Genomic DNA, 23551 nt, shown 5'->3' with positions numbered 1-23551 from the left:
GGCGAAAACACTATGCTTGGTCGAAGCTAAGGGATGGGATGGGCTTGGTTCAGAACGCGGGGGAAGAGGAATCTTCAAAATACTTTGCTTGGTCGAAGCTAAGGGATGGGCTTGGATACAATAGTTGGCCACGTAGTTCAATAGACTAGGGAAATCTCGGACTTTTTTGGGTTATATCCAAATACGGCGCTCAGCGTTTAGCAGTTTTTAGGCAATGCCGTAACAATGAAGACAAATATGAATTAAATGTTCCATGTTTTTCCAAAAATATTCGAAACCTAAAACCTATTTCAGAATTACTACGAAATCTTGACATAGTACGAAGAATTTCATTAACATAATGAGAAGAATATTTCGCTTTGCCGCAGATATCTTACTTCGGAAAATTAATGAACAAATAATAAAAGCTTTTTTTAAAAAAATGAGTATTACATTTTATTTATTAAGTGAAAAACAGTTGAAAACAATACTGTAACATTTTTTACATACAAAAATACGTAATTATTTTAAAATTTTATTATATACTTATACAAAATATTTGCAGGATTAGAAGAACTTTATCTTGTAATGTTGCAAATTCTGTAAGAATATTAGCGATTTTTATTTTCATTAAAATTGTTTTGTCTATGTTTTTTCTAAAAAGGTGATTTTTACTAGGAAACTCAACATTATAAAATGGATTAAAAATTGTTGTCTCCTGAGAATTAACGGGATTAAGAAAGAGTTGTGCGTGTTGCCTCCTGCTTAAAATATGAACTGTTTTTATTGATTATTCAACATTAAGTATTATACCACGAACTGTTCCCATGAAAAAGGGCAAACGATCAAGTTATATTAAAAACACATTATGTTTTACGGTACATTTGAGAAAATACCTCATAAGACAATACATACAGTTAAAAAATTAAATTGCTCCATGTAAAATGTTAAAATAAATATTATTAAGTACATTAAAAACTAATTCGCAAAACTTTTACTGCTAAAAAAATAAAAAATGATATATAAAAATTAGGAATGTTATAGTTTCACAGATATGTTTACGCTTAATTAGTGTCCATTGTGTTACATTAAATTAATTTCATTCATATATTTTGTACTTAATATTAGCAAAAAACAATTTGTAAAAAACTTATCAAAATTACCTTAGCGTATATTATAATAAGTATTGTATAATATCACATAATATTCGAGGAGACGTTTTCAAACGAGAACGACTTATTATTCATTATTAAAGTTCTTCATGAGATTGCTTCAATGTCGACGCCGATACAAAATTGTTGAAATCCTGTCTATTGCGTACGTACTCAGCACATAGCTCTACTAAGCGTAAGAATTCTTCCACGTCAAATGAATAGTTTGTGAACTTTGCATGTGACACGCCACCTGGCCCATGACCCTGGAAACAATGAAACATTCGACTAACGTTATACTCCGCGCCGAACTTCTATTCCGCTGTGAAGTTGCAGCACGCCGAACTGCGCTGGTATAATAGAATCGCTGGGATATATTTTTGTAGATATACTGTGCGATCTACTGTTTCTATTTTTTTTATTCTTTACAAGTTAGCCCTTGACTACAATCTCACCTGATGGTAAGTGATGATGCAGTCTAAGATGGAAGCGGGCTAACTTGTTTCACACCCCTTTTCGGTTTCTACACGACATGGTACCGGAACGCTAAATCGCTTGGCGGTACGTCTTTGTCGGTAGGGTGGTAACTAGCCACGACCGAAGCCTCCCACCAGCCAGACCTGGACTAATTCAGAAAATCTCAATCGGCCCAGCTGGGGATCGAACCCAGAACCTCCGTTTTGTAAATCCACCGCGCATTCCACTGCGCTACGGAGGCCGTCAAGTTTGTTTCTAGCAAACTAAAAGAATGCCGGGATTTATTTTTACCTTCAATTTACAGGTTTACCAAAGAGCCATGGAGCATGCTAGGCTTAAAAATGAAGCATAAAATTAAAATAGCCTCAATAGCTCAACGGTAAGAGCGGTCGGACTCATCACCGAGGGGTAATGGTTCGATCCTCGCCCCGTTGGCCTATTGTCGTACCCACTCCTAGCACAGTCTTTCCCGACTAGTTGGAGGGGAATGGGAATATTGGTCATATTTAAAAAGATATGGCAAATATTCTTTTTAAAAAAAAACTAAAACTAAAACTAAAAACAAAGTAGTAAGAAAAAGGACAAGCATCATAGGCGCGGTAAAACCTAAAATGTCTCCTAAAATAGCGTTGGCTTGGACACATAATATCAAGAACATCAGATAGGCGGTGAACAGCAAAGGCACTCATTCATTCATGTATAGAATTCAGAAAGTAGGCATCAATGGAAAGCAGTCTACCGGGTCTGTTGTAAAAATGTAGGTTCCTCAAAAATCTATATTAAGATCATTTCTTTTTCTCATTCATATTAATAATCTTTCTTTTCTTATGTTAATAAGGATAATAATGAGTGTTTTGTTTGCAGATGACACATTACTTATGTTTAAAATGAACAGAAGAGAAATCAATTATAACAATGTAAACAACTCTGTCAAGAAAGTAGTATCCAATCAGAAATGAGGAGACCCGCAGCAGAACCAAAGTCACCGACTCATAGCTCAATGAGTCGCGAACTTGAAGTGGCAATGGACAGGGCACATAGTTCAAAGAGCCAATGGACGTTGGGGTCTCAAGGTCCTCGAATGACGACCCCGCTCTAGGAAACAGTGTTGGTCGACCCCTCACCAGATGGACTGACGACATCAAGCGAGACTCAAGGATTCAGGCGGTTTAGGATCGTGTTGTATTAAAGTCTATTCAATAGTCCTGCAGTGGATGTCAATCGGCTGATATAATGGTGATTATATGATAATATACGTAAAACTTACTTCTTCATATTTATGTTTATGTAAGATATATATTTTTTTTATAAACACTTTGCACTATCATTTATATAAAAGTATTATATTTATGTGTACCTACCTGGTCTTGTTGTTTCAATTTATTTTTATCCTCCCATGTCACATATTTAAGTCCGCGGAGGCGCGCCAAGTCCGAGTAACAATTGGGGTCTTCACAATGGTATCTGGAAATAAATAATATACTATATATAATATACAAACATTATAAAATATATCACCCTTTTCTCTTCTCTTGTATATAAAAAACTAAGGCTCGCTAAAACTCTAAAAGGGTATTATAATTGATTTTTTTCGTTCGCTCTTATATACAAGGGGGCCACCTCGGAAAAATCATAATTATTGCACAATACATATGTAATGATACTGCATACCAGAGAATTAACAAAATTCTCTGGTATACAGGTTTTCTCACGATGTTTTTCCTTTTGAGACACGTGATATTAAATTTCTTAAAATGCACACAACTGAAAACAATGCAGGCAATAGCAATAATTAATTATTTATATTATAATATACTAACACTTCAAAAACCGCTGCCCAGTCAGGTAGGAACAATAAATGTGTCAATCCAGCACCATGCATACCAATAAACACATCTGTATTGTGTGTTATTTCCAACTGCTCTGTGAACGGGACTGTTCTGTCGTACACAACCCTCTGCACATGATAACCTTTGTTCTTTAACAATGCTTTGACTATCTCCTCTTCGTTTAATATAGTACGGTATGTTGTCCCTCTGGACAGCAAAGTGATCCTCACTTTATTGTTACTCCTTAGCTGTAGTTTCACATTCAAAGAATGGAGCAGATGTTTAGAAAATGCATGAAAAAGTCCACTTCGCTCACAGCCATAAATCTAAAATTAAAAAAAAAACAGCTATTTATTAATAAGAAGATAAAAAATAAAGATACAATAAAAAGAAGATACAATCCTAATACAAAAATGCAAAAAGTCATTTATCACGAAAATTTGGCAGAGAGGTAGTTTACAGTTAGTAGACTTCCGCTAAGAACGGATGTTGCAAGAGGACCGGATTAAGGAGGTCTAAGGGCGAACGAAGTCGAGGGCGTCCGCTAGTATTATATAAGAAGGATTTATGAATATTTTTCAGTATGACTGCTATTTAGCGTGATTTTTACATCTATATAGAATAGCTCCTGATTTTATCAATGAAAAATCTCAAGAAGTCTTGCATTTGAGACTAGTTAAAGCATATCACATGTCAGTTATCTACCTAAGACACTCACTTGACTATATATCTCAATTTATGCTATTTTGAGGCAATCTATGATCGCAGTATCTATAGTTATACTAGTACTAGTATCAGTATAATATCAGTGGCGTAACTTAAGGTGGACATAGGGCTGACGAAATGCCATGGGCACGCAGAAAGGAGTGGTTCCCAGCCTCGTAGACCTTGAGCTCAGAAGTATGTAAACCTAATATTTAAAAGAATTATGAGATGATTCTTCTGGGTTCCCGTCCAATGAATATGTTTAAGTCCTCACCTGGTATAGTTACGCCACTGCATGTCTGTTTGACATTAGTACATAACATATACCCGGTGTCCCGTAAATATTACGATTTACTTTACAAGGTGATAGCTGACATCGCTACTAAAATAACGCTAATTTAAATTAGCCGAAAATTTATGGTTTATAAGTTATACTAATTTTTGTACAAAATACAAAAATCCCTACTACCTACTAAAATGCACTGAAGAATTTAGCCGGTATGAGATTATTTTAGCAGGCCTTGGTGTCAGCTATCACCCTGTAGAGTATGTTGTACTGTTTACAGGACAATCTGTATAGATAGCATGATGGTGTAAAAATTCTTACCAAAGGAGTATTGTAGTAAAGTCCAAATATCATGCGAGGAAGAAGTGGGAATACCACATTTTTAAAACACACCACTTTACCCCTAAATTTTTTTAAATCCCAAACAGTGTTCTCCGTAAATGCTTTGAAGGCTTCTTTGAATGCAGATTCATATGTAAATGTTTCCCAAATGAGAATATGATTGTCTCTACTGAAGGTGGATGGATGTGTAGAGTTCACATGCAGGGATGCATATAAATTGAAAAAATCACAGAAGTGATGGTACATGTTCACAGCTGAAATAAAGCAAATTACAGATATAATAACTATTTTTATACATAACAGGCTTGACCATAATTTCACTCATTGTCTTTCAGATAGTTAATCATTTACATACACTCACATAGAAGACACATATATACTCTTAGTGGTAAAATTAATTAATATTATTAATAAGACTTAAGCAATTCATGATAGTACATGAATTGCTTTGCAATGATTTTTTTTAGAAAGAAATTCAAAGATTTGCTATATGAATAATTAATAATAGTTATTGCCTGTACTCCGATCTTTTATCTATTTTTAGGGTTTCAAATGTACATAGTACAAAAACGGAACCCTTATTAAATAATGTTATTAATGTTCAATTAATCTGAATCAAGTTGATTTCAATCAAGAATGGAGAAGGTGATAATTTCACTACTTTTGGCTACAATGTGTAGATTTGATGTAGATAAAGTTAATTTTAAAAAAATAAATAAAGTTCTAAATTTTCAGAAAAATTTATGATATTTATTCGACTAATGGCTTAACTGATATGGATGTAATTTGGCACAGAGGCGCTGTTGAACCAATTTGAATTTTGTTACTTGATAAATGTACCCTTGGGGCAGAACACGGACTGCTTTTTTCCCAGAAAAATTAAGAGTTCCTGTGGCATTTGTGAAAAACAGAATTTCACACATCTCTCAATTTTCAATGTCTCGCAAGAGCCATATATAAAATACTTTGATGTTGACGGCCTCCGTGGCGCAGTGGTATGCGCAGTGGACTTACAAGACGGAGGTCCTGGGTTTGATCCCCGGCTGGGCTGATTGAGGTTTTCTTAATTTGTCCAGGTCTGACTGGTGGAAGGCTTCGGCCGTGGCTAGTTACCACCCTACCGACAAAGACGTACCGCCAAGCGATTTAGCGTTCCGGTACGATGTTGTGTAGAAACCGAAAGGAGTGTGGATTTTCATCCTCCTCCTAACAAGTTAGCCCGCTTCCATCTTAGACTGCATCATCACTTACCATCAGGTGAGATTGTAGTCAAAGGCTAACTTGTACAGAATAAAAAAAAAAAAAAAAAACTTTTTATATAGGCTTATTGGGTAGATAACTATGGGTACCTATACCTACAGGTATAAATGTTTACAGTTTGCTTTTTATAATATATACATACATATTTTCAATAAAATGAAGTTGAACTGTTTGTTATTACATATAACAGATAAGAAATACTTACTGGCATCTAATTTCATAATATATGTTGGTTTCTCAATAGTAACATCACATATTCCTTCAGAAATAGACCTCTCTAATGACACAAAATTAACCATCTCAGGCGCCCAAGATTGTAAAGCACTCATATGTTCTGCTTCTTGCATTAACCGTTCAGAGAAAAAATTGCAGTGGCCACCTGGAAGTGCACAATACTGATTTTTACATGCTTTATATTAGCTTCACTTGTAACTATGTAAGAAAATCTTGGAATCTTAATGTGACCCACTTTTCGGTCCACAATTAGGATGAAATCTTGCACACACTCTGAGTTCTGATGACAATAGATGACTAGCTAAGAAACGTCATTACAAATCCAATGTGGCGGCCCCCCCAATCACTTGTAAATATGTAAGAAAATCAAGTCTTGAAATCTTAATTTGACCCACTTGCCGGTCTTCGTTTAGGATGAAATTTTGCACACACTCTGAGTTCTGATGACAATAAATGACTAGCTAAGAAAAGTCATTACAAATCCAAAATGGTGGCCTCTCCAAGATAGTGGACTGGCTGTTTGAAATCCACCCTCATGATATGGATAAATGAAAGGGTGTGCTGTCAGGAATACAATAAAAATAGTCACATGACTTTAATCCAATATTTTTGTAATTTTTAATGTGTGCTTAAGGCGTGTTTTTAGTTTATTAATATATTTAAAATTATTATTTAGTGTAACTCAACCTTTTAAGTTGAGTTTAGGCCCAGATCAACAACGGTGATCTCTTGATAAACAAGAGTAATTACAGTTAACTTGTTAACTCTGTGCTACTATTTATACTGTAGACTTAACTTGGAAAGTATAACCCAAATCCAATTTTTTTTACCTAACCCCAGACACAAAAGCTCTCATTATTGGCAGCTAAACAAGTACAATCATCTTTTCTATCAGTTTTTTAAGTATATTAGGAATGTCTTTTAAACATCATTAACCTTTCTCCTCAAAATAAACAAAGACTTTAAATCAGTGGGCATAATAATAGTCCAGTAAACAGATATTATACTAAGGATGTTGTTGCCTAGTATCCAACCCCTCAACTGTGGAGCTGTTGAAGCTCTACTCCTCATAAATTAGTTATAATTATATTATTACTACCTATATGGCCAGGTCCAAGGATATCCATTTTATATCTTAGGTTATCACCTCTGCCTACTAGACTAGTAAAGTTAAGCATTAAGTTCCTTCCCCTACAAAATCTGAAACAACATTTTTAACCTCAGTAAGAATATGACAACATCAAAGTAAAAACAAAACATTAAAAACAACATTGTTAGTGAGTGCATACCTTAAATACTTTGAACATTCTAAAGAACTATCACTGGGATATGAAGCTTCACACATTACCATCAACTCTTGGATCTGCTCTTTTATGTAGCCTGAAAAATATTATAACAAAAAAATTTAGTGAGTATTTGGTTAACATATATTTTTTTGCTGAGTTCATAATAATATTTGGCTAGGTAGAGCGAACAACACAAGCGGAGAAGGGGAGTGTATAACTCTCTAGGATGTCCTTAACCCTGTACCCATCGGCCACAAGTCTGAGGCTCTGCTCTTTATTTATACTACACACAGCACCTGCAGGGTGAAACCATGGAATGCTAAGATGCAGAACTTAAAAGTCAACACTGGCAGCACGCAGCAACTCAAGAAATATTATGAAATATTATTTGGCTTGAGACAATATTGGTAAAACAGTTTTATGACAGCGAATGAAGCAATATAGACAAAAAATAGTTACCAAAATCAGCTTGAGTATAATACGTGACATATTGTGCTTCCTTTGTTTTAACCCAGCCTCTGTGATCCCCTGGACATCGAGGTCTAACATGGTAAGAGTTACTTTTATTACAGTTGCCTTCATAACCCCAACAAACATTTTTTTTAGTTAAACTTTTATAAGGACATTCCGCATTAGCCACACATGATTTAGCTAAGTTAGGGAACATATTAAAAATATACGGAATATGTTCCGGCGGAATATTTAATTCATTTAGACTGATTGAACATGTACCACTTAAGTATTTAAGGAAACCTATCACGATTAGTAACATCTTTACTTTATTGTACATGGTGAAAAAAGCTGAAATAATGTTCGGGTTATTTTATTTAAATCAATTTATTATAAAAAGTAAGTTCAATTTATTGTTAAAAAATAACACAACACTTTTGACTTTACCACCTGTAAACAAATGTCACAGATTAAGATTAGCACGATTAATGGACAGGCCACAGATTAATAGGACACTCGGCTCTGAGTTCTAGCCTTCGAGTCGAATAAGTTCGTCTGAGCTAGCCACTCGAATGTTTGTAAAATTAAATTACTATTACCAAAAGCTGCAGACCACCTGCAAAGTTTTGGTCTTGTCAAAAAGAGAAATAAAATAAATAGACTGTATTTTGTTTGTATTAAAATAAATTATTGTTGGTTCTCTATTTTGTATATGATTAGTTTTAAAAAACAATACTCTAAGTTAAAAAGAATGGACTTGTTTCGCACCCAAATTCAGCAACAAAAAAATCGGTCGTTTTTTGAGGGGGACGAGGTAAACTCACACATCGAAAACATTTAACACCATTAAGTATATTCTGTGTCCATACACTACACCCAACTATGAATTTGACTCGCAATACACACACGCGTAATTTTTACACAGTCTAACAAACATATTGCCACAGTAAAAATATATACAAGCAGTATTGTAACTCAGCCGTATTTTTGAAATAAATACCTACAGCCGCGCGGTACGTAAACATGTGATAGGGCTGTCCAAGATCAATAAAATTTTATATTGGTAGATTTAAATAAGGCTGATACTAATCAATGACCTTGAAGGATAGGTCGTATTCATATGTTTATTTTGGTGATGCCATCTAGGTATTACCTCCACACTACGTGACCAAATAATAAAAAAAACCGGTCGACAAATAAAATACTTTGTAAATTGTAGTAATATAGGAAGTGATCAATAAAATGTGTGTTGTTTTTTGATTGGTAGATTTAAATAAGGCTGATACTAATCAATGACCTTGAAGGATAGGTCGTATTCATATGTTTATTTTGGTGATGCCATCTAGGTATTACCTCCACACTACGTGACCCAATAATAAAAAACCGGTCAAGTGCGTGTCGGGCTACGCGCAGTGTAGGGTCCCGTAGATTATATACCGATAACGATACCCCACACTATAGAATAGACAATAAAAAATTCAGCCTGACTTGGCATTGTAGGGAAGGAATCCCAAATTTTTTTTTATTTTCCATCAAACCACTTTATAGACGTATATTAAATACATACTCTTGCTAAATCTCATCTTTCTAGTTTTAACAAACTCTGAGTTATTGTACTGACAACTTTATCTTTTGAACTAACAATGGAATTAGTATGGAATTTTCGATTACCAATTGCGTTTTTTAAGTTGGTCGACTATTTTTCGATAAATAGCAATTGCTTATTAGCCGTTAACTAATAGGCTTATTAGCCTATGAATAACCGTTTAGCCGGTAGAGGCTGGGGTCACTTGACTCTAACAAAAATTAGCGCTTAAAAGCTTAATATTTTACAAATGGATCCCTAAATCAAAATATGTTAATGACCCCTTATTATATATTAAATTTCAAAGTCCTATCCAACGATACCCCACACTATGAAATAAAAAAAATTAAAAAAAAATCATCCCCACTTAACATGTAGGGGAGCTACCCTAAAAAAATATTTTTCAAGATTTTTCACTACTCTTGCTTCAAAACACTGTCATATTACCACTCCACAGCAGGGCTAAGCAACCACTTCAGCCTCTAGGGGTTAAAGTAATTTTGTTTTTTTAATTCTTGTCTGTTACGAGTACTAGCCAAGCACTAGCCTACTATAAAACGGAGGAGGTTTTATTCGAAAATAGAATCAACATAGGTAAGGCCCCAATTGTTTTGAAAAATAAATATAAACTTTAAATTGGAATGAAATGCAGCGTTCTTGTCTGTGGAATGCGTTCATTTTTTATTGAATTTTTTATTGAGCGAGATTTGAAGACATGGGACATCCTGCACGGTGTAATACCTTTGCCCTTTTTCTCATGTGCAAAAAAAAAATAAAATTAAACAGCGAGAATTTTAAAAACAATTGCAGTGAATAATCCATACTATTAGTGTACGACTTTGTTTACATTTATATATTACATATTCATGCTAATTTACAGTTTTCTAGTATTAATAGTCACTGCGCTAAACTGCGGACGGACGGACAGATGGACATGGCGAAACTATAAGGGTTCCTTGTTGACTACGGAACCCTAAAAAAGACAAAGCTAAAAAATATAGACAATATTTTTTCTATACAAGTAATATAGTAATAATAATAAATCATTATTTAATAATATTATATTACCGTTTTCCTACCCCACCCACCCACCATTTGCGAGGCTATTTTTCCTAGTCGTCATAATTAAAAAATCCAATGCACCGTGCGTTCGTCACTGCGGCACAGTCGTGACCATGCCATGGGAACTTAGAAGAACGTGAAATCTTTATGAAGCAGCGCCATCTACATCCTAGATTTAAGATTCCAGGATAGTAAATACAATTACATATGATGTGTACGTACTAGAATGTTTTTAGAGATTAAACCCGTGTAAGTACGGAAAAAAAACCGAAAAAAAAGAATTATTTATCCTTTTAATTTTGACGCGTAATAGAAAGAATGTGTTTGTATTTCTAAAGCAAAGGGATTATTAAAGAAAAACAGTAAGTGTACATTAATTTCAACGATTTTCCACATAGTCATTTGGCCTAGTGGTGCATAACAAAGGTACAATATAATAATCCTGAGTTCGAGCCCGGGGGTAACAAAGGAAAACTTTTTGTCTTTTTTTTTGTTTTTCTCAATAGGTTTCTTCAACTATTACAAAATCAAAAATGTCTCTCCTTTACAAAAAATATGCATTATTATTTTTATACTTTTTACTATACTAAAAATACCGTATCTAGTCACTAGATGGCGCTATCACATTCGTTCCGAAAAAAGTTCGAGTAGCCTATCTATTTCCAATAATACACTGTAATCTTTGGTCGTGACTGTCTGCACCCCACGCACGCCCTGAGTTCGAGGTGCGTAGGTATAGCTCGCGTTTCGACCTCTAGTATGAAGTCAAACTACTGCTTGTATATATATTTACTGTGACATTGCTCAGACTATCCACAGATTAAATACAAAGAATATTCGATGTTTGGCTGTTTCATCAAAAGAATCGATTCTTTTTATAAATTGTTTTTATTAAAATTTGATAAAATTAAAGTTTAAATACTTTCAAATGAAACGTTACTCCATCTTTTACTAAACTACAAGTTCTTGGCCGTTTTTTATGCCATTTAACACACAAACCGGCATTTTTAGGGAGCTCTTTACACGACGAAAACGATTACAATAATGAAACATCGATTCTATAGCAACAGTTTTTATAAACGCGTTAGATCATAGATTTTTGATCTTTGCCAGAGAGACGGCTAGCGAAGCAAGTCCTGTTATTTATGGTCTAAGAGTACGAACAATTTTTTGAGGGAAATCCAAAAGTTGTTCGTACTCGACGAGTATGTATACCTCTTACACTCTCGGCTCTCCTTGGTTTGGTGGAGGCCTTTGACACTAATCTATGGTATCTATGGTGGAAGCACAATGGAAAAGTAAGGAAAATTCATAATACGCAAGAACCCAAAACCATATATCTAATTATTAAAAAAGTATTTCTGGGAAGTCAGTACTTGTTTCGCGCCTTTTCCGGAAATAAATCCGGCGCCCGGCGGCGGGGGTTTGGTTTGACTTTGAGGTACACGTGAACAGCGTCATCCAATCCAATCAGCTGGTAAATTGTAAGGCCGGCGCTAGATTGTCATGATTTCTTGCTTGCTTGTTCCATTCCATGGGTTTCTTTAAACGTTGTAATAGTGAATTGTGAATTACAATATTTATTACTTAAATATTCAATACAGGCTAGGAAATACACCGAATTCAATTTGTAGGCTGTTGACAATCAAGATTTCTGACCTTCAGTCCTATCCTAAATAATGTCGCCATTTTGACCATGCTAGTTACTATTGAAATTATCTAAATTTGTTCGTTTCTTAGACTAATAAACTCCTGGTGGCGTATGTAAATGGATGCCCTATTTCGAGAAGGACGACGACAATGTCCAAGAATACTAGTGTAGTAAATTTCCTTATCCATGACGCCAATGGTTAGTAAGTAGCGACGCTAGAGTTCGTTTATTTGTTTTTATTTTTAGTTTTTAGCGTTTTCGTAACGTAAAAGCTTCCAACAATTATTAAACATTTCCCTTCCCTATCGAATTAGAAGGCGTCATTAGTTCTTCATCAGATGATTAAGATTTTTTTTTATTTTGGCCCTTTCATTTCTCAAAATAACTTAGTGTCCACTGTGAAGATATCCAAAAATTATTTGTTTTAGGACAGCCTCAGATGGTTAAAGTAGTACAAAATATAAATACTGAACCCATTGCACAAGTCAAATTCAAACAAAACCCTGTGAAAGTTTATAAACTATCAAGCAAAGTTAACACTCAGGTATGTTGAAAGTTAAAATAATTTCTATTCAATAATTTAACACCAAGATGAAATTTATTTTAAGTTTTATCACAAGGTTATTTATATTACTTTGGACCCTGAAAAAGCAGTCTATGCATTTCATTTTCCCTCAACTTGACTTAACATTCCTTTAGTTGTGCTCTCTATATTATGTAAACTTCATAATGAGTAGCTTCATGATAAAGTGATTGTAGGTTTGATCCCTGCCTGTAGGACTGTTGTCAAACCACTAACATTGATTTTTTTGACCAATTGTAGAGGAATGAGAATATCGGTCATATTTAAAAGATAGATCAATATTCATTTGAAAAACAATCTTAACTGAGACTTTGATATACACAATTTAATTTCCAAAATCTATAAATTATTCTCTTAACTCACAAATCGCCGTTCCCGCAGAATAAAATAGTAATCGCACATTGCAAATTTTTCAGGAAAAATAAACAATTGCATTTTGGCGATTGTAGACAAAGTAATAGACTTAGATAAAAGTGCGAAAGCTCAAATGAAAGCTAATCTTTATAGTTTTTGTTAATTGGCAAAAGCCTAGATATAATAATAAAGCCATAAATTAAAAAATGACTGAAAATAAACATCATTGTATTTTCAATTTCATATTGTAAAGCCCATTACCATTTTAGTCTAACCAGAATCAAATATTGTACTCTGCACTTACCGTTTTTAACTGTAAAAACCTACAGAATAAAACAGTAAGTGCAAGTGATGATGGATTACGCGCACTGACTGGAAGATTTTGAAAGAGAATAAAATTTTAACTGATTTTATCATAATCAAGTCTTAAATTTTGAGTACTGGAGGACAATTGTATGGCTGTTTACCATACTAAGGAGTAGGAATACATTATGGTAATATTATATTACCATTTTGTTCTCATACCTTTATTGCAGTGACTATCTTGGAATACTATTGTAATATACAAAATATTACAATACTAAATAAACTTTGTTAATAACTACATAAAAATTGCAAAAAAAAATTGAGCAGATGTATTAATACCTCTAGATCCCAAAAATTAAATAATAGTAAAACACCATGTGGGGAATTTGAATTTGTGTCATCAACATTTATGATATTCTCAACTATGTACATATTACAGAAATCTTTAGCCTCTCATTATAGACATAATTTAATTGGTACAAAGAATTTGGACAAATGATGACATTTTCTCATGCATCGAAACAAAAAGTACCCATAGAGCCTTTTGCATAGTACAGTCTAAAGGCATATTATTACATTTTCATATAATTTAGCTTGTTTTGTAGTTTTGTACCTTGATAACCAAAACCAAAAAAAAAATATCTTCTACACCACCTGTTGTTGTGTATTTTAGTTCTGCACTTTAGATAATAGTGGCCTATTTGAAATCAGCTATAGATAGATTCAAAAAGTGCAATTAATTAACCATTAAATAATAAGGCAGGATTAATCATTATAGTCAATCAGATGTTTATTATCATGATGTTTGAGCATGCTAATTCCCATCTGAGCAGTGTGAAAAATTTAAGCTCCAAGTTAGTAGTAAATCTTGGTGGGAACTACTAATGGTGCCAGTGGATAATTTTCACTGTAATGACAGGCTCATGAACCTTTGCCTCAGGTTGACAAGCACAAAGTAGCACATTGTAGGATTTCTTGCTTTCTTATTAGCTATGGTTCCACTTCAAATTGGGTGAGCCAACTGCTTATTCCATCAACAGAATCCTATAAATAGAGAGGCCTGCTCCTCTAGTCAAGTGGCATGTCGATTTTCTTTCTACAATCACTAATGCTTCGAAAACTAGAAAGATGTAAGGGAATGACATTTGCTATCGACAGGTCACATGTTCAAGATCTGTCATTCCTGTACATTTTTTCTTGTAATCGAAGTGTTAGCAATCATAGAAAGAGAATCGACATGCCACTTGGCTGGCCCCCTAGGGGCAGGTCTTGCAGTAGCCCATAATAAATAGGTAGGTGATAACTAGTAACATAGGTTGTATATTGTTATTAATAATTCTATTTATAGTTCAGGACAAACTTTGCAGTGAGCACTCCTATAGATATTTTTTCGTACTTAAAACTACTGAACAAATTGAAAAAATTCTTTTGCTGTTGGCAAGCTGCACTATCCCTAGGTGCTATAGGCTACATTTTATCCCCATTTCCTACAGGAACTGGAATGATAAAGACTAAGTTTGACAGCTTAATGTGCTCTCAGAGGCTCTTAATGAATGTGGTGTAATACCACAAAATTTTCCAACTCTGGGTTGAGAATTTCTCGGAAGAAAGAAAAAGAAAGAAAGATAAAGTTTCTGAGCTTGCATGTTTATGAGGTTGTAAGGGGTAATATTAGAAATAGATACAGAGATAATAGAAAGCCACATTATATTTGAGTGAGTGTGTGAATCATAGGAATCATATCTTAAAGGAGTCATATTTTATACCCATAATCTCACAGGAAAAAATTAACTATGCAAGTGAAAATTTGTGGTGTCTGCTAATAATAATATTAACTTTACTGATAAGAAAAACTTTAGGTTTAAAACAGTGTTTCTCATTACATCTTGTGTGTTAAAATAAAACATGTTGCATCATTTTAAGTGAATCTGAAACCTACATATTGGTAGTTGAGTAGTTAATGAGACCTCTAAGGGAAGATTGAGTAAATCTAAATGCACTAGTCCTATTAGCGTCATTTTAACTATAAATGAAGTGTTGATGTGTAGATTAATGTTTTCTGTAAGTAATTATTTGGCTAATATTGCAGATACCACAGTTTCGCACAATTTCAGGGACTGGAATTAAGTGTGCTTCAAGTAAGTAAATAATAGTTAATTAAATTTTTAAAAGTATTTGCATAGTATTAGCTTTTCCTGGTGCTACATCTACATTAATGTCTACCATGTCTTTTTATGTTTCTGTAAAAACATATATTAAAAGACCAACCAGTTGATAAAGCTGATTAGTCAGCTACTTTTGTAATCGATGGTCTTTAGTTTTGGTGCTCATTGCTGACTAGTTGGCTTATTATTTTAAATGCATTTCTCAATAATATTATAGAGAGAAGACTCGTGCTCCACAGTGAGCAGGAAGTTGCTAATGATGATATTAAATTAAATAGTACCTACAGTGCACAGCATATTTGCCTGCATATAAGGGGAAATTTATGATGTGTGAAAGTCCTACACTTTTACTACAAATATGCCTTCACATTCTACTGTATCCCGTGTGTTACGTGCTTTCACACTACATCAAAACATGTTTTAAGTACTCAATGTTATTTTAACTTTTAAGTACCAGTAGTCAACTCTCAAGTAATTTTTGATTATATGCATAGTCATTTTTTGACTACCTACGTGGCACAGTGGTAGGCGTGGTGGATTTACAAGATGGAGATTCTGGGATCTATCTGGGCTGGGCCGACTGAGGTTTTCTTAATTGGTCCAGGTAGGGCTGGTGGGAGGCTTTGGCCGTCAAGCTATTTAACGTTCCGGTATGATGTCATTCAGAAATGGAATGTGGAATGGGGTGTGGAATTTTGTCCTCCTAACAAGTTAGCCGACTTCCATCTTAGATTGCATAATCACTTACCGTCAGATGAGATTGTAGTCAAGTCTTATTATACTTATACTTGTAATTGTAGTTCTTAACATACTTGTAAATAAAAAAAAATTACTAACATGGTTATTCATTTCAGAATTGGTTCAATTACCTGCTGATGAACTTGCTCGGCTACAGAAAACAGCACCTAAGACTGAACCAGAGTCTCAAGATAACATTGTAAGTATGGGGGACTAATTTCATTTGTTTACATATTTTATGTGAACATGTAAAGATGGAACATGTGAAAGTGATATTGAAAGGAGAGTTAATCTGAGGTATGTGGTGAATGGTTGCATGCATTCTCATTAAAGCCAGGTCAAGAGTACTCTAAACCGATAAACTTGTATGAGAAGTCTGATGAGACTGGAAAAAGCAAGGTATTAGTAAAGAGGCATTAGGGGTGCATTAGAAAACTGAAGGAATGTAGAGGATCTTGAAATGGCACTGAGGGATGTAAGCAAATAAAATTAAAAAATTTACTTGAAATACACACTAGCTAATTTTATCACATTGGACTGGAAATTCTTGTATTTTGGTGTGGATGCTATTATATTCAGATTTACTTAAGATATGATAAAAATAGGAAATTGAGGGCTAGGAAAATAGCACAAAGGGGGGAAAATAATGTATGTTGAGGACACACAATAAGCTTTAGAACATCCGGAAACAAAAGCTAGCAAATACTAAAATTAATTTTTAAACATTTTCAGGAAAATAACCAAAATCAATTGCCAAAAGCTAACATACATCCTGTACCCGAATTGGTGCCATTTTTAACAAAGCAAGAGCCTGTGGAAAACATAGAAAATTCAAATCCCACAATGTCACATACATCGAGAAGAAGACATGATTCTGACAATGATCCCCCTGCAGAATAGTGAGTATAAGTATTAATTTTATCCTTCTAGTAAACAAACTAAAAAAAAATACCTGTTGTAAGTGTAATTTATCTTTTACAATATTAAATGCACATGAATCAAATCAATTCAATTTCAGTGAATTTTGTTTGAAATAGTTTAGTTTACAAGTACATTTGAGTCAAGTTTGATTGTGCTTGACTCTATACCAGAGGTTCCCAAACTTTTTTTCTCATAGACCACTTTCTAAATCAAGGATTTTGAAAGTTCTGATCTTCTGAAGAAGTTCTGAATCTAGCAGACCCCCTGCTAGATTTATTTCAAAACTCGACAATGTGATTAGATTCACCTATGGAAATTTTCGTTGCAGCTGAATCAACAGCTATAAACAATATAAATAATTTTTATAATTGCAGCACTACTAAGCGTCGCAAGCATGCAGATAAAGTTGGTAAAGGTTTAAGGCATTTTTCAATGAAAGTGTGTGAAAAAGTAAGAAACAAAGGATTTACATCTTACAATGAAGTGGCTGATGAGTTAGTACTGGAATTTGCAGCTGGAATGCATGGTTCTGCTGATAGCCAAGTATGTGATATTTGGATATGTAATTATTTTATATTTAATGGCTTTTGTTTCAATCAATCACAATAGTCATCTCTACTCTTTATATCAGTTTTGACTCTAGAAGTAATAGGTTCACACCTTCTTGGACTATCATATCCACTCCTTTCCAATAGTTTTTACGACTTATTGAAGGAGGGAAATATACATATATAATTTTTTTACTGCAAACCAAAAACTATATACATAATACATAATTTTCTATTATCGTACCCACTCCTGTAAAGACTGTATAAGTCTTACTCGACTAGTTGAAGGGTAATGAGAATATTGGTCATATTTAAAAGATTTGGCAAATATTCTATTTAAAAAAAAATTAAACTGTAAAATCTTTAAAAACACTGTTATGTATGCTGCTTAAAAGCTTTTTAGTATTTAAATGTATCTCAGAGATTCTTAACATTACAGCATTACGATCAAAAGAATATTCGGAGGCGAGTATATGACGCATTAAATGTACTAATGGCTATGAACATTATATCAAAAGAGAAAAAGGAAATCAGATGGCTGGGGCTGCCAACAAACTCCATGCAGGAGTGTACTGCATTAGAAAAGGAAAAACAAACTAAATTGGATCAAATACAAACAAAAACGCAACAATTACAGGAACTTATATTACAGGTAAAAATTATAATATACAGTCAAATCTGTTATGAGGACATTAAAGTGATTACTCGTGTGTAATTCAAAATGGCTATTATTGTAAAAGTAAATGTGTCCAGTTTAGTCTATTTGTAATTCTTACTGTGTTTATTCATTACAAACATATCATTCAAAACATTAGTTAGATATTGTCTGATAATGCGGGGAATGACAATAATGATAAAGCAGTCATATAGTATTCAGTTGGGACCTGTGATTATGGTCATTATAACCAGTATGTTGTTCTTTTCTAAATGATATCGCCATAAACAGTTTTAACTGTAATTATTAAGTATTTAGAAACACACTGCGCGTGGCTGACACACACTTGGCCGGTTTTATTTATAGTAAACTTGGAAGACCAAGTAGATGAGTTTTTCTCTCTTATCAGGGCATTCTAGTCTTACAACTTGGTGGGTACATGTAATTACATCAGCAACCATGACCTTCATACCGTTTTTAAGCTACCGCCGTGGTAGTACTTTCCCAGGCAAGGTCTTTTACAAGAAGCTCTACTATTCTTAAAAGTTCCTACACAGTATTGTAGTATTAGTAGAACTGTTAAGATATTCCATCCATCCAGCATCCTAAGATGCAATAAGCTCTTTCACAAAAAGCTCTACTCTTCTTAAAGGTTGTACACAGTATAGTAGTATTAGTAGAACTGTTAAGATATTCCACTTCCATCCAGCATCCAAAGATGCAATAAGTTACCAGTTACCATCAGCATCCTCACAACACACAAATAATTGCTTTTTTTTTTGAAAACTATTTTTTATACTATATTAAATATACAGATACAGCATTTGACAGGGTATAATTTAAAGTTGACTCTACTTTCTTTTCAGCATATCTCATTTAAGAGTTTAATAGAAAGGAATAAAGATGCAGAAAATAAAGGCATAAAACCTTCACCATCATCTGCGATACATCTACCATTTATAGTTGTAAATACGAGCGACAAGGCATTGATTGACTGTAGCATCTCTAATGATAAGTGAGTTTGATAATATTTATATACAGGGTGCTTGGGATATTTCCCATAACTTCAAGGTATTAACGAGACCACTTAAAGGAGCCTAACTGCATAACTAATATTTTATTAACTACAATTTTTTTTCAATACAAAGTAATTCAAATAATACCGACTTACATGGATAGTCGGTATTGTATAAATTACTTTGTATTAATTTTTTTTTTTTGTAACAACAACAACACACGCCTTTAAGTTACAAAGTTGCATTTAAAAATATAAATACGTCATCATTATTATAAGGATAAGCTTATAAGGGACACATTTTGAATTTTAGTTAGAGAATATAACCCTAGAGTTATTACTTCCGAGCACCCTATATAGGCCCTAGATCCTAACATGCATAGGCAATGTGAGTGACTGAAATATATTGCTTTTTTGATTATAGCTTGGTAAGTTCGTTGATGACACTCCCATGATATGCAAACGAAGTGGTTGGGGAGGGGATACTGCGTGTGTAAAATCGTGAAGTTAGGTGCATCAGTCGTGGGTTTTTCATTCATCGCTACACGCCCACCGGCCCGCGCGTGTCATCGGGAGTGTTGAACGTACGAGCTTGCCAAGCAATAGAAATATTTTTTTAGAAGGAACAGGCAAATGTCCCACTTTATTCTAACAGCTTAATTTATATACTTGGATTTTGATTTAAACCTCAAATTTCTCCAAATTAAAGTAAACTTTAAGCTGTAGTGATTTGGCTTACTTTACTTCGTAATTATGTATATGTTTAACCATGTCACTATAACATACACTTGTATGACACATTCAATATGAACATAAGAATGTGCAGATTTTACATTACATTGTGATTCAACCTGAACTGTAATTTTTTTTTTAAATTGTGAGTAAAGCATGCTATTGAATTATCAGAAGTACAAATGGTAGAAATTATATAAGATTTCTTATAGAAAGAATAAAATTAATAATATGCTTATTTTTTATTTTAGAACAGAATATATGTTCAATTTTAATAAGCGATTTCAAATACATGATGATATAGACATACTGAAAAGGATGGGCCTCCTATTTGGTAAGTAAAAAATTTCTTTTTATTAAATGTAAAGAAATATGTAATATAAAATAAATGATTTATCATTTTAACTCATTAATACCATAATTATAATCTTCTTACTAGTTAAATATATCCACCGAACAGCTTCTATGACAATGATCAATTGACATATTAGATTTAAGTTGTGTCCTCATTGTCTCTGCTTCAATGAGCTTAATGGTGTCAGAGCCATGAACAAATTCAGTAATTCATTACCTCCTGGCCCAAAACTTGATGTTTTAAGAAGCCACCAGAATTGAAGCAGACTATTTTGAGTCTGCTTCAATTCTGGTGGATCACAAACATTTCCTCCCAAATGAAAAATGTCAAACTCTTCATATCTTGTAGATAAAAAGTCAGCTACAATGTATTGTTGGAATGTGTGTTATCTGCATCGGGTCACATGAAGATGTGAAAATTGAAACATATTTCAGATAATTATATTATTCCGATACTTGTATTATTCCGAAAAAATAAATACTTTCCATAGTATAATAAAATTACTAGTCACCTGAATAAAGTCACAGGCAACAGCTAGTATTTTGTAATAATTTTATATCTATCTTCTATATCTATATCTTTATCTTAACTTAGAATAAAAGTGGTCGAATTCTATACATTTATTCACAATTTAAGATTTTACTTATACCATTTGTAACAACAAACGTTACCGTGGCATAGAGTACTACCAGCGCAGCGAATTGTGTAAAATATTTTTTTTGACTATCTGTCCGTGTTTTTTTGTTATTCGGGTATCACTCTGAAACTTCTGAATGAATTCAAATGAAACTTGGCACGGTTTAAGACATACAGAGAAGGTTATAGGATACTTTTTATTTCGAAAATAAAATAAGAAGGGAGTGAAATAGGGGTTGAAAGTTCACATTGATTTCCACGCTGACGAAGTCGCGGGCGTCCGCTAGTTTAGTATAAAATTATTAAAAATAATTAAATTGCAGGTTTGGATAAAGGTGAATGCACAGAAGAAGACATTGAAAAAGTAAAAAGTATGGTACCAAAGTCATTAGAGAGTTATGTTGAGCGTAAGTTTGTGTTTGTTTACCTAAATGTAGATCTTGAAGAAAGAAGAATGTTTTCTGATGTTTTATTTCATGAAAAAAATTGAATAAATTAGAAATGCCAGAGGTGTTATAATGAAAGCTAGACCGCTTTTAGAAGGCTTTTTTTTTCTCTTTTTTTTTCAATTCCTTGGGTAAAGTATGCGCCAAACCTTGTGTCTGCCCTGAACATATTGCATATGTAATGTACAAAAACAGACCAACTGGGTTAAAATATTTGTGCAGTTTGACATGAGATTAGTAATAATTGATAAAACAATTCAGAGAAGACTTAGAGTTTTGAGTTTGACACATAGTACTATAGAGTACTTTTACTGGATATAAAATAATAATTTCATGAATAATTATAGCAGTTACAGCATTTAAATATACTTGAATTTGTTTTACTACTTAGTAGAAGGGCAAAAACGACACTGACACCAACAATCTATTTAAATCCATCCATCAGAGCCTGAATAAAAGTAAAAAAATTTAAAACATGATTTTTGCTGAGATTAGGAGAACAATTAAATATTATAGTGGGAAATAATGAAAAATAATTAATTTACAGAAATGGGTAGAGGTGTCGGCCACAGTCTTTCTAATATTCTAGAAGAGGAAGATGTAGATGAAGTTGGTGAAGAAGAAGAGACACTAGAGGGTGAAGCAATCACAGAGGAACAGGAAGTGGAGGCTATTGAGTACAGTGAAGACAGCAGTGACGTAGATGTGTAGCAATATGTTGCCTTGTTATTTTTAGCATTATGTATTTGTACCATATTATATCAATTAGTAATAAACTTTTAAGTTTATGCAAAAAGTTTGTTTTATTTCTCAGTCTTGATGGAAACTCCCAAATAGCTGTGTAGAAAACATTAATACATGATTGATTCGAAAAACTATTTTAATGGTCAGTCACTGTAAAATGTGTAGTACTAGTATACACAATAAAATCGTCACTATAGAAGGTTATCAGTTTCGTAACTCATACCCCAGGTAAGGAAATGAGGAAAGTAAAATTACTTATGCTGTGCTACGTCTTTAGACTACTTCATTTACAGCATTCTGTAGCTACTCTTAAACTATGATTTAACAACTATAAAATTAAAAAGGTGAACAAAGGCTTAGACGTTGAACTAATTTTTAATACAAAACTCTAAAATGGTAAGCATTTTATATTATTAATGTAATAGCACCAAACGACCAAAAGTAGCCAAATGCGGGCGCCGATTGATGTTCTACCGACGCGCCCCTGCCCAACCGGGGATATCTAAAATCTTGTCTTGCGCAGCTTAATGCACGATGTTCGGAAAGGTTATAAAGATTTATACATAGACCTATCACTGGAACAAGGACAGTTACAGTATGTTGCAACTTGCTAACTTTATGTTGTATCGGAACATCGTGTGATATGCTGTGCAATACAAAATTTTAGGAACTATCGGTTAGTAGGGGCGCGGCGGAGTGGCATCACCCCTCGCGCGCCTTGTTCTCATCTGAAGTCACATAACTTTCTTGACAATAACCATAGATTTAAGTTCATTGAAGAGTAGGTACTGAATGATATTAGCAGACTTTATGTAAGACATGCATAGCAAGTTAAAGTTAAAGTCGCATCAGATTATACTATAAACCTCCATGTTTTTGTACTATGACTTATTATTTTTTATGCTGCTTTTAATCAGAGATAAATCTTAAAATTATTTTGTAAATGAAAATATTTGTAAACACAGTGATGTCTTGTGAAATTAAACAAACCATTATTTTATGGAATATACTATATTAATATTTATTATCATTACAAAAAAGTTCAATCTTGTACTA

At 33.5% G+C, this 23551-nt stretch overlaps 2 protein-coding genes across 15 annotated transcripts; one reads left to right on the top strand and one right to left on the bottom strand.

The window, feature by feature from the left end:
- Positions 1-408: 408 nt before the first annotated feature.
- Positions 409-8473, bottom strand: LOC112058581 (EGF domain-specific O-linked N-acetylglucosamine transferase). The gene is made up of 8 exons (XM_024099488.2): positions 8009-8473; positions 7553-7643; positions 7363-7463; positions 6235-6408; positions 4749-5023; positions 3428-3762; positions 2969-3071; positions 409-1396 (listed from the first exon to the last, which is right to left on the bottom strand). Exons 1-8 carry the CDS (start codon positions 8337-8339, stop codon positions 1229-1231), a joined length of 1578 nt encoding a protein of 525 aa, XP_023955256.2. The 5' UTR covers positions 8340-8473; the 3' UTR covers positions 409-1228.
- Positions 8474-11971: 3498 nt separating this feature from the next.
- Positions 11972-22547, top strand: LOC112058605 (transcription factor Dp-1). Of its 14 annotated transcripts, none has more exons than XM_052891341.1 (12): positions 12006-12123; positions 12387-12495; positions 12731-12841; positions 15630-15678; positions 16560-16642; positions 17176-17342; positions 17739-17907; positions 18352-18564; positions 19434-19582; positions 20566-20648; positions 21629-21712; positions 22299-22547. In XM_052891341.1, the coding sequence occupies exons 2-12, from the start codon at positions 12484-12486 to the stop codon at positions 22460-22462; spliced, it is 1284 nt and encodes a 427-aa protein (XP_052747301.1). In that variant the 5' UTR covers positions 12006-12123; positions 12387-12483; the 3' UTR covers positions 22463-22547. The 14 variants fall into 14 exon arrangements, with proteins under 14 accessions (XP_052747304.1, XP_052747301.1, XP_052747293.1 ...); XM_052891333.1 differs by having other exon boundaries at positions 12726-12841; XM_052891339.1 differs by having other exon boundaries at positions 12387-12499; positions 12726-12841.
- The last annotated feature ends 1004 nt before the right edge of the window (positions 22548-23551 follow it).

Source organism: Bicyclus anynana, chromosome 3 (genome assembly GCF_947172395.1).
Source record: "Bicyclus anynana chromosome 3, ilBicAnyn1.1, whole genome shotgun sequence".
Classification (NCBI taxonomy): Eukaryota; Metazoa; Arthropoda; class Insecta; order Lepidoptera; family Nymphalidae; genus Bicyclus; species Bicyclus anynana.
This window is presented reverse-complemented; position numbering and strand designations above follow the sequence as displayed.